At 36.2% G+C, this 12,502-nt stretch overlaps 1 protein-coding gene across 3 annotated transcripts in view; it reads left to right on the top strand.

Annotated features, from left to right (window-relative positions):
* Positions 1-12,502, top strand: part of LOC126949217 (zona pellucida sperm-binding protein 3 receptor-like) — a 39,004-nt gene that overhangs the window by 24,999 nt on the left and 1,503 nt on the right. For 2 of the 3 annotated variants that reach the window (XM_050781864.1, XM_050781857.1), the window contains exons 5-10: positions 1,792-1,877; positions 2,048-2,242; positions 3,782-3,964; positions 5,324-5,524; positions 8,997-9,197; positions 11,706-11,873. In XM_050781864.1, coding sequence (XP_050637821.1) covers positions 1,792-1,877; positions 2,048-2,242; positions 3,782-3,964; positions 5,324-5,524; positions 8,997-9,197; positions 11,706-11,873 — 1,034 coding nt within the window. The remainder of the gene's footprint in view (positions 1-1,791; positions 1,878-2,047; positions 2,243-3,781; positions 3,965-5,323; positions 5,525-8,996; positions 9,198-11,705; positions 11,874-12,502) is intronic. The other variant, XM_050781871.1, reaches the window with a different exon arrangement.

The raw sequence follows: 12,502 nt of genomic DNA, 5'->3' as shown, positions 1-12,502 counted from the left end.
CCAATTTTTGTATTTCTAATTCCTTTTTCTTACGTACTTATGCTAGCAATTACCTCAAATAAAAAATTGATACCAGTTATTGTTCTCTTATTCTTGGCTCTAGCAGAAATGACTAGCAAGCATTTTCTTCCTAAATTTAGTGGAGCTATATCTCCACTGATTCCCATTATATTGAACATTTTTGGCCAAAACTAATTGTTGATTATTTTTCAAATGCCACTTTAGTGACTATTAAGATGATGATTTATTTTTCTTAATAGATTTATTAATATCATGTATATATTAGTCTGCTCAGGCTGTCATAACAAAATACCAAAAGCCCATGGACTACGATAGTTCTGGAGTCTAGAAGTCTCAGAACAAGGTCCTGCAGGGTTTGGTTCCTGTTGAGGGCTCCCCGCCTGGGTTGCAGATGACTGGTTGTCCTCTCACTGTGTCCACACATTACCTTTCCCTGGTGTCAGCATGAGGGCGCAGGGACTGCAAGTGGGAGATCTTTGTGGTGTTTTTTCTTATAAGGACTTTAATCTTATTGGATTAGGGCCCCACCCTTCTGAACATTAATTACTTCCTTATGCAAATATAGCCACACAAAGGGATTAGGGCTTCCACATACAAATTTTGAGTAGGTACATTCAGTCTATAACAAGGTATTCTATATTAATATATTTCCTAATTTTGAAGAATCCTTTTATTCTTGAAATAAAACTGTACTATTTGGTCATTGTATAATTTTCTTTTAAAGTGTTCCTGGACTGTGTTTGATAATATTTTATTCAGGAGCTTATTATTGATATTCAGGGTAAATTTTTTTTTTAAAGGCAAAAAGTCCTAGAAGAAAGACTGGGACTTGTCAAGAGCAAGAACAATGAGATGATAATCAGGAAGTTAGGAACCTAAGAGTTCCTAAGGAACTCTCAGGTTTATGAGAGTAAACCAAGCTCTAGAAGCCAGAAGAAAGATTCAAATTAGAGGTCAGAGTACGAGTACACATCAGTAATGTGTCTTGCTCCTTTATTTAAAGGAAACTACATAACAAACTCGAGTGAACCACTTACTTGTTTTGAGCTGCCTGATTTATAGCTTGTTAGGGAGAGTGTAAGATTTAAGCCAAGTCCTCAGATTTTAGGTGTAAATCTTGTTCTGTTCTATTTTTATTCATTGCGGATGGGTACCATGTGATACAAAGAAAAAACTTAAGTTGCTTAGACAAGCTAGAGCATTTTAAAATTGAACAAATAAACCCTTTGCTTGATATGAGAAAATGTAACTGCAAGCTGGCCTAAATGGTCATTAGTAATCAAGAAAGCATTATTTTTTCTTTTCAAAATATTTAATAAAAATTTGTTTCTTTTTTTCTTTAGCAGGAGGAAATTACAGTGTTTATTGGTGCAACATACATGTGGGAGAGCTTGGTGATGAGTAACTCAAAGGGGGTGATTCGAATTTGGGGCTTATATACCATTTTAGTAGGTGATGGGAGAAAGGCACTTATGGGAAGCAAATGACTCTTTAGAAAGATAAATACATTTTCAGGAGAACAAACAGGAGATAAGAAAGTTCGCAAAAATATATATTTTTACAATTTTTATTTTAGGTTCGGGGTACATCTGCAGGTTTGTTATATAGGCAAACTCATGTCGTGGGGATTTGGTGTGCAGATTATTACATCACACATGTACTAAGCATAGTACTCAATATTTATTTTTTTCTGATTTGTCCAAAACCTCATAGATAATTTATGTCTAGAGTAAATGAATTCCACTAAAATCTTTGACCTACCTTATTTAGGTTTTTCTTAATTGGCTCAACCACCAGTCGTTGTCAGATCCAAGGTAAAGGAGTTGACTGGAGTGATCCTCTCCCAGAATGTGTAAGTAAGTAAAACTTTTTTTTCTGACCTGACTACAAACCTAAACTACTTTAGGTAATAACACTACTGTGAAATTTCACTGCTTCTTTTATCCTCCATTATAATTTGCATGAATTTTGGATTTAACACAATGCCTACCCTGAATATTTCTTTCTCTTCACTCACTCACCTCAGTTGCCAAGTGCGAGCCCCCTCCAGACATCAGGAATGGGAAACACAGCGGTGGAGATCGAGAATTCTACACATATGCCTCCTCTGTCACTTACACCTGCAACCCCTACTTCTCACTCATAGGCAATGCCTCCATCTCCTGCATGGTGGAGAATAAAACAATAGGTGTCTGGAGCCCAAACCCTCCTATCTGTGAAAGTAAGTCAGAATGATAAGTTCTGCTTTGATCTCTTTTATTTGTTTAAAAGCAAAAGGAAGGCGTATTTATCAGGGAAGATGGAATGATTAAAAGAGAAATTAATCATTGCAATGATGGAGTCATTCATTTATTCAACTAACCTTGTCGCATGCTGTATCAGTCAGAATAGCATAGGGTGTGTGCTGCAGTAGTAATCAACACCTAAATCTCAAGGCCTTTATATAGTAAATGTTTTTTTCAAGTTTCTTCTTAGTGCACTGCTAGCCTGGGAAACTCCCTAGGGCAGCTGTCACTTATATGGTAATCCAGATTGTTTAGATCTTTGACACCTCCATGTCAAAACTTCCAAATTAGTTCAGCCGGAGAAGAGAAAAAGGAAAGTCAGTCTCTGGCTCTTCAGTTCTTTGACCTGCAAGTGACACATATCACTTGTCATTACAGCCTTTTGGCCAGAACTAGTTCCTTGGTTCTGCATAATGCAGAGTAACTGCGAAACATTGTCTTTTGTTTATCTTACAATAACTGGAAATATGGGTGGACACTAATAATGTCAACCATGCATGCCTAAGGAGCAAACAAAACAACACCAACACCAGCAGGTAATAAAGGTAATACAAGACAATGAAAGAAAGTACTTTCCCTTGGCCTCTCTATGGAAGCCAGAAGAGATGTTTTGTCAATATCAGTAATGATTCAGCTTGCTGGTTTAGGACATTATTCTTTACTGCAATTAAAGTGCCTAAAACCATAGTATCACATATTGTTTTGACTCAGTACAGGACACAGCCAATGCCGGGGCGAGAGAGAACATAATAGTGAAAAGACTGCAAGAAGTGGAAAAGGCAGGAGCTGAGGCTGGATAAGTTAGTAGGGGCCAGGTTATGAAAGCCTTGTGTGTCACTTTCAGGAGTTTGGAATGAAGGAAAAGGGAAGACATTAAAAGGACAATGTGAAGTGAGACAAAACATAACTGATAGGCACCTGTTGCAACCTTTCAGCCAGGAAATGAAGGTGGCTTCAACTGTAGCCATAGCAGTAAGCCTGGAGGGAAGTTGAGGAAGTATAGAGGAATTAAGGTGGCAGGATTGACAGGATGTGATGACTAACATGTGGGGTGAAGGCAGCTTGTTCTCTGCTTATGGAGGCGCACCACAGATTTCCCGATGCCCTGGTTGCCTCTGCATGACACCATATCATTACCATGGGTCACTGACCCCCAACCAAAATCATCCAGGAAATAAGGCCATTTAATGGAAGGATTTGGAGACATTGAGATTTGGACTTCAGGGTTTAGATATTGCTCATTGTTATTGATGAGAAAGCTGGAGGACTTTACATGACCAACATGATGGGACCTCATTTTGCTGAGGTTTCTGGCAACTTGAAGTATACAAATCTCCAAAATGTTTTCTTTGTTCAGTACCTATTAAATATATGCTTGTGTTAGATCCTCATTGAAGCAATGCCAACAGTTACAGTCACATCTTTACTGCCATTTCTCTCTGATAACTCAGATGTCTTTTTGTATGCTTCTTTAGAAATTGTCTGTCGTCGACCACAGATTCCAAAGGCAATCTTTGTTTCTGGATTTGGACCCCTCTATACTTACAAAGACTCTATTGTGGTTAACTGTGAGGAAGGCTATAGCCTCCGAGGCAGCAGTTTAATCTATTGTGAAGCGAATAATGAGTGGTATCCTTCTGTTCCCTCTTGCGTATCCAGTGAGTATGGACTACGATGGAGTTCCAATATTTGGATCTAAAATTATCCTGACATATAGGTGTGGCATGCTCATAGGCACAAGCCAACTCGACTCCCAATAATCATTTTAAGATAAATTAATACTTTTCTTGTTAAAAGGAAGATTTTTTTTTGTTAATGATATTAACAAAATCATTAGTGCTATTGGAAGAATTTCATATATATCATATAGTCATGAGACCAACGACTTCATAGATATTGTAGACTTATATATTTGCTGTAAAAATTTTCCAGGAGACTATAGTAAAGTGTTTCAGTCTAACAAAATCAACATATTAAGATAATTTTTTGAACAATGGAAGTAAGATTCCTTTAAGGCAGTTCTTTTTTATAATTTGCCTAGAAATGCTCTATGGGCCAATATTGGTCTTGAGACCCTGATGTTGTAAATACATACAGATCATTTATAACATTGATGATTTATTGCTAACATTTATTGAGCATTTTCTACGTGACAAACACTATTCTAAGTGCTTTACACCAATTAACTCATTCAATATTTGCAACTATTCTAAGAAGCTGCTATTTTTTATCCAATTTTAATGATGAGAAAACTGAAAAAGAAAGATTAAGTAACTGGCACTAGCTCACATAGCTAATTGGAGGTGGAAGCCACCACTACATTGTGGTTTATCTAGTCTCTTTTGCTATCACATGAACTTAGGTGCCATTCAAAATGTGTAGTGATGAAATTCAATAAATATACAGTTTGACAGACACATATCCTCTCCTTGATCCACACGGACCTTTAGCATATTGCTGAATAGAAAAAAAAAAAAAGAAAATACAAGACGAAAGGCCCAACTGCAAAAGTTACATGGTGCTTGGTTTGAAGCCAAAGCATGAAGTTGCAGATGATAGGGTCATGATGTCAAGAAGAATCCCTCTTATTTTAATTCCCCATTAAGCAATGAGATTAGAAAGTTGGTCTCACCCTGGAGCAAATTTTTGCTCTGTCTTTCTAGTGATCCTAATGCTTCCTCGGAAGACCAACCATTCTAAAGTGCAGTGATGTGAAAGGAAAACTAAGCTCCTACAGAGTTGGCCCAGCACCTGGATACTGTCCCCTTCCTGCACCATGGCATGCTTCTCCGTACACCTCTCCAGTGGCACATGCATTTAGTAGACACATGCGCTTAATAGACGCCTGTCTATCGGGCAACGGTGCTGCCGAGTCTTTTTCTGAAATTCTCATTTCATCTTTACCGTCTCATTTTTTGCTGAATGAGTATATGATATCGCTATTTTGTGACAGGCTCCTGAGTCACTCTGCCATTCCCAGTAACACGTTTCTTTCACCCTTGTGCTTTCTTTATGAGTGGATGCTTGCACCGACCTACCGGACATTTCCTATGCTTCCTGGGAGAGAAATGACTACAACCTAAGTGATCACGAAATATTTGAAATTGGAACTGAGTTGAAATATCTATGCAAACCTGGCTATAGACCTGTTTTAGATGAGCCTCTGACTGTGACTTGTCAGGAAAATTTGACATGGACATCTTCCAACGAGTGTGAGAGTAAGTAGACCTGAACTTTGTGTGGTGTGTATGTGTGTGTATCTTCTTTGCTATTGAAAATGTTGAGCACAGTCCTTGAAATTTGCTGAGACTTGCTTCACTCCATAGCATATAGTTAATTTTTATAACTGTTCTGTGTGCACTTGAAAAGATGCATATTTTGCAGTTGTTGGGTGCAATGTTATATATACATCAATTAGATCTAATTTTAATGGTTTTGTTCAAATCTATTCCTGTATCTATATTTATTTCTTGTCTGCTTGTTCTCTCGGTTACTAAGAAAGTTTTGTTTGTCTTTTGTCTTTTCAGAGTTTTTATTTATTTGTTTGCTTGTTTGCTTGTTTTGAGACAGGGTCTTGCTCTGTCACCTAGGCTGGAATGCAGTGGGACGATCTCGGCTCGATGCAGCCTCAACTTTCCAGGCTCATGCCATCCTCCTGACTCAGTAGCTGGGTCTACAAGTGTACACTACCACACCTGGCTCATTTTTGTATTTTTTGTAAAGATGGGGCTTTCCCGTGTTGTCCAGACTGCTCTCAAACTCCTGGACTCAAGAAATTCACTCACCTTGGCCTCCCAAAGTGCTGAGATTACTGGTGTGAGCCACCACACCTGGCCATCTTTTTTGTTTTTTCAAATCATTTTTTGCTTTGTGTATTTTGAGACTACATTGCTAGATGCATACAAATTTAGAATGATATATTTGCCTGATAAATTTCACTTTTTATCATTATAAAATGACTCTATTACTATAACTATTTTATCTTTAAAATTCTACTTTTACATTAATATAATTCTGACAACTTTGAGTTAGTGTGTACATGGTTTATCTTCTTTTAGTCTTTTGTTTTTACAATTTCTGTAATTATATATATTTTTAAGTGTATCTTGGAAGCAAGATAGAGTTGGATATTTTAATCCTACTTGACAATTTTCATTATTTAATTAGAGCACTCGTCAGTTTACAGTTAGTGTAATTATTAATATATTTGAATTTATATCTAGTATCTATCTGCTACATACTTTTGTTTTACATTCTTTTTTTCCATTCTTTGAATTGATTTAAAATTTTTTTTTTCCATTTTTTACCTGGTATTTACTTGGCATTTATTTACTTTTAGCTCTTTTTATGATGTTTACACATAATTTACTACTTTTGCCTCTTCCCAGGCAATGAAAAGCCGTAGAAACCTTTAACTTGATTTATCCTGCCTGACTTAATATGATTTTATTTTTGTGTATTTCAATTATAAATGTGTCTTAAACTCTGCATTATTATCATTATTACTATTGCTATTATTATTTTAGTAAATCCAATTAGTTTAGATTTGTTCACATAATTACTATTTTATTCTCTTCTGATTCTTCAGTCATATCTATTGTCCCTTTCTTTTGCCTCATAAATACTCTTTAGTTTCCTTTAGTGGGAACCTGTTGACAACAAATTTCTCTCTTTGTTTTTCCTCAATGCGCCATTATTTCGCCTTAATATTTGAAAATATATTTGCTGGATATAAAATTCTAGATTGGCAATTATTTTGCGTGGCCATGTGAAAGATTTCATTCCATTGTCTTCTGCCTTTATTTGTTTCTGTCAAGAATTTTGCTATTAGTCGTACTGTTGATCATGTGAAGGTTATCTATTTTTTCTGATTGCTTTTAAGATGTTCTTGTCTTTATTTTTTCGCAGTTTTTGTCAGATATGCCTGGGTTGGTTTCTTTGTGTTTAGCTTGCTTGAGATTTAGAATATTTCTAGAATATGAGGTTTGATGCCTTTCATTGATTCTGGAAAAATTTTCAACTTCAAATACTTCAATATTACAAATAAGTATTTTCTTAGAGTACAATTTTAGCCCTATTTTCACTCTTCTACTGACACTTTGGCTACATTTATGTTAAGCTCTTATACTGAATCTTCTATATTTCCTGTGCTCTTATCGGTGTTTTTACTTTTTGTTTCTCAGTATTTTATTATGAATATAAATTACGTTCACTAATTCTTCCTTCATTGATGTATTATCTGATATTAATTATTAATTGAATTCTTAACTTTATTATTTTTTCAGTTTCAAGGTTCCCACTTGTAGTGGATTTGTAGTATTGATATTCATTTTTCTACCAAAATTCTCAATGTTGTATTTTATTTCCTTCTACATAACAAAACAAAGTGGCTTTTAAATCAATGTTTAGAACTTCATTTTCTGGATCCTCTCAGATCTGTTAGCATTGTCTCTTGCTTTCTTTGGCTTTTAATAACCTTGTCTGGTCTCCTGTTTGCTTGTGGCAGGTAGTAAGAGGCATTAAGGGCTTTGAATGACCCGAATCCAATCAGGGAATGTAACGATACAAGCCTGGGTTTCAGTACTTATTACAGATAGTTGGTCCTTTTTTGGTTTGTTCTTACTTCAAGGTGTAGTTCTAAAGATTCCCAAGAGCTGCGGGTCACCAGCAATCACACACATTGAGTTCTGATCAGCTTCTTAGCCACTCAGTTGTATTTTGGGGGAGGAGAATTATTGTGTATATTTATATAGTATTATATATGTAATATTATATATTACAATTTATAATACAATATATAAAATTATATATTACAATTATATATTACAATTTCAACAGAGAAATATAGATATAATATTATATATTAGTATTTCTGTTGAAATACCAAGGAATATTATACATATATAGTGTTTGTGTGTGTGTGTATATATATATCTCTACATTCCTGGCATACCTCGTTGGGTATCTTTCTTTCTCATATAAAGAACTAAGACAATTAAGGTCTTAGCACCTGAATTCTTCACGGATTAACCGCCCCCTTCCCACTATGTTTTTCTACTTGTTAACAAAGAGAAGGTGAATCTAAATTGCTTAGCTCATCACTGCCAAAATCAACACTTCATTTTAAGGACTTCTAATGAAGAAACACAGTTGGAAGGAAATTAAGTAATAGCATTTCAACCAAACAATGGCAGAATTTGGAGAAGATATTTGGTCTAACTCTTCTCTCAACTTCTTTGTTTCTTTCTTTCTCTTTCTCTCTTTAAATTATGGCAAAAGCACTTAACATGAGATCTACCCTTTCAACAAGTTTTTCAGTATACAATATAATACTGTTAATTATAGGCACTATTTGTAGAGCAGATTTCTAGAACTTATTAATCTTGCACAACTGAAACTTTATACCTGTTGAACAAGTGGAGAGTTGTTTCCCCTCCCTTCTCCAGCCTCTCGCACCCACCGTTCTACTCTCCGCTTCTATGAGTCTGTCTTCAGATATTAACATCTTCAATGAGGTGGAATCAGGTCTTCAGCCAAAGGTGTGTCCCCGTGATTGATTTACTAAATGTGAACATCATTTAAAAAAAATTTTTTAAATGTTTGTGGGTACATAGTAGGTGTATTTATTTATGGGGTACCTGAGATATTTTGATACAGATATGTAATGTTGAACATTTTTTAATCCATCAGGGGTATGTTGCCCAACACCAGATCTGGAGAATATCAGAATCATAAATGAAAGGAGGTATTTCACTGGTAGATGTGTCTATGCCTATGGAGACAATATTTCATATATGTGTGATGAAGGCTATTATCCTGTTTCTGTTGATGGGGAGAGTTCATGCCACACAGATGGCACATGGAAGCCTAAAATGCCAGCATGTGAACCAGGTAAGAATATTGAGATAACTTGTCGTAATTATTTCCTAGTTTCCCCAAATGATTCCACTTGGTTCCACAAAAGATCAAAGTACTTAAAACTAACTGAATTTGAGGTTGTTCCTCCAAGAAGCATTGTGCAAAGATATTCACAGATACACACCACTAGCACCATGCAAGGCAGCTATAGAACAAAATATGTTGGAAGACGAAATTTTCTCGTAAGAGAAAAAAGTAGAATTGATGAAATCATTCAGTCTCATTTTGTCATTTTTCCTGCATGTATGCCGATGTTTTAGTAAAGAGGGACACTACCTCACAAAGCTCCATATTTATAAGTCAAGGCAGAAAACATGATTTACATATTGTGTAACAATGCAATGGAAGCTCCAGGTTGAAGAAGTGATCTGTTAGGGAGAGCCTTGAAGCCTAGTGGCTGACAGAGTCAGCCTTTTCTTTCCTTGCTTTGACTCAGACCTACTGAACCACCTCTCTGTTGAAATACCAAGGAGAAGAAATAAGCATCTAGGTGATAAACATCTGTCTCTAATCAGGATAAGACATTGAAAATGTCATTATTATGGAAGTATCTTCATTATGAAAGACTCTTCACATCAACATGATGGTGATTACTCGGTACTATAGTTTGGGTTTCTCTAAAAGCAAAACTTGAGAAAAATGACTTGGGAGCCAGTAGTTTATTTTGGAGGTGATTCTAGGAGGTAGGAGCGAGGATTGAGAGAGAGACAAGGGGAATAAGCAAAGGTGACTACTATAAGCAGCAGGGGCTCAATTCTTTGGGACCACAGAGAAGTGTAAGGAATGCCTTTCTTAATTATCTGTCTGAAGGATGGGAGACTGGGACATTTATCCAATACTTTCTGTTGCTCATTGGTTTAGGGTTGAAAGGGCAGTAACTGCTCCAGTAATTTAGTCAGTAACTGAGGCTCAGTTGCAACTGTGCTCTTTCAGCTGCAGAAGAGGCTCCAAAGTAAGACTGACAGATTCACGTTGAATGCTTTCTGTAGAACATCATCAGCATAAGTCTGAGCTTGTGTAAAACTATATATTTAATCTGCAACTGTAGTCAGAAGTCCAAAGGGACATAGCATGGGTACAAAACATTTGTTACCATATATCCTTCGCACTACTCGATTTATTTATGTTCCATTAATTAAACTCTATTAATCTTAAGTAATCTACTGCTAACAAGTGTTATATAAGGAAAGAACAGACATTGTGTCTTGAAATAATCAAAGAAAGCTTCATGGAGAAGTAGGACTTGAGATAACAATTAGAGAAGGTAAGCAAATTCTAATAAGGAGGAGTCCCAGGAGGAAATGTTAATATATAGAAGTGGAAATGTACATGACAAGTTTAGGGAAGGAGGAGTTGACTAGTTTGGTTAAACAGAAAAAGTGCTAGATAGGGCCGAGTGTGGATGCTCATGCCTGTAATCCCGGCACTTTGGGAAGCTGAGGTGTGCGGATCACCTGAGGTCAGGGATTCGAGAACAGCTTGGCCAACGTGGTGAAACCCCGTTTCTACTAAAAATACAAAAATTAGCTGGGTGTGGTGGCACACACTGGTAATCCCAGCTATTTGGGAGTCTGAGGCACGAGAACCGCTTTAACTCAGGAGGCAGAGGTTGCAGTGAGCTGAGATCACGCCACTTCACTCCAGCCTGGGTGGCAGAGTGAGACTCCATCTGAAAAGAAAAAACAAAAAGTGCTAGATGAATTTGAAGGATCTATGAAAAAGAAAGGCCAATAGAGGTATTTTTATTTTTTCAAATGTCCATGGTTTGTTAAAGGCGCTGATTATTTTATTTTTAGAAAATAGAGCATTTTAAAATCCCTGACACTTAGTTTTAATCTTAGGAGGCAATCATCCTTCAACACAGGATTTCCTTTGACATTCTCAGGGCTCTAAATTTGTTGCAATTTTTCATACAAGAGTTCCTGAAACTTGAACGTTCCCTTCTAGTGTGACTACCCCAGCATTTCATATTACTTATGTCAACACTGAAATCATTGTTTAAATTGTAAAATATGCTAATTATGTTCTGATGGTGTTGTAGTTATGGATAAGATTGTTTGGGGATCCTGCAGTTATTCAGAGCCTTTACAACTATTCACAGATAAATATTTCCTTTACTTAGCCTGACTTCTATTGAGATTGATTTTCATTTAATATGACTCTGTGGTTGAATTCATGCTTTCATACCAAAGCTCATTTAACTTCCCTAAGCAGTGAAATATTTTAGTGATCATGTAAACAAAAACTAAGAAAGGTCCTATAAAATGGAGGATTCTCTCAACAAAAGAGTTGTTTTCATTCACATCAAGCTTTTCTCTAGGTTCTCAGGTGGAAAGCAGTATAAATGTTGAGTTGTGTCAAGTTACCTTATGGAAAAAGGATTTGGATGGGAACATTTGAATCTCCTACAGATCACTCAGATTTGGGGAGATTAATTTGAAACTATGAGTTCATGCTCTTCTGTCTCTCTCATCATCCAAGTTTGCAGTTACCCTCCCAGTATTGCCCATGGACACTACAAGGAAGTTATTTTAATAACTCCTTATCCTGAGGCTACATACGAATGTGATGAAGGATATGTTTTGGCTGGATTTGCTACAATCTACTGCAAGTCTTTTCACTGGCAACATGCACCTCCTCAATGTAAAGGTAACTCCAAATCAACTCATAATCCATTGAAGAGAGAATTAGAAAATATTAATAGCAATGTTTCCTATTAATCAAAGGCAGCATAAATTTTGTCTTTATTTATTTATTCATACTATTTAAATTATGCCTGATATATTTTAAAAAGTAAATGACAGGTACATTGAAAATGAACTTTTCTTCCTATTCTAGTCTTCCAAAATCATAGCTTGCCCTATGTTCAGAGAGAACCACTACTACAAGGTTCTTATGTATCTTTCCAGAATATGTTGAGACAATATCTTTTACCTGAGGATACCTTTGTGACTCTAGTTTTCATGAGAATCCTGAGTTAATTTCAACTACTCAAGAAAGAGGAATCTCAAGTGTTAATTCCCAAATTATGACGTGTTGGAAATCTCCACAAAAACTTCATGATGGTTACCATTTCCCCACGATCTTTACATTTCTACTTTTGATGACCTGATGGTGGTGCTGTTGGTAAACCTGCTGTAGAAACAAGACGAATCAAGTAAGGCTCTATCTCTTGATTGTGCTTGGAGCTTTCATCATTCTGCTAATAATTACCACTGGCTCCATTTAACCCAGGAAGATTATGAAGCAAGAACAATGGAAATAAAACATCAGGAATC

This window comes from Macaca thibetana, chromosome 1 (genome assembly GCF_024542745.1).
Source record: "Macaca thibetana thibetana isolate TM-01 chromosome 1, ASM2454274v1, whole genome shotgun sequence".
Taxonomy (NCBI): Eukaryota; Metazoa; Chordata; class Mammalia; order Primates; family Cercopithecidae; genus Macaca; species Macaca thibetana.
The sequence above is the reverse complement of the archived record's forward strand: the minus strand, read 5'-3'. Positions and strand labels throughout refer to the sequence as shown.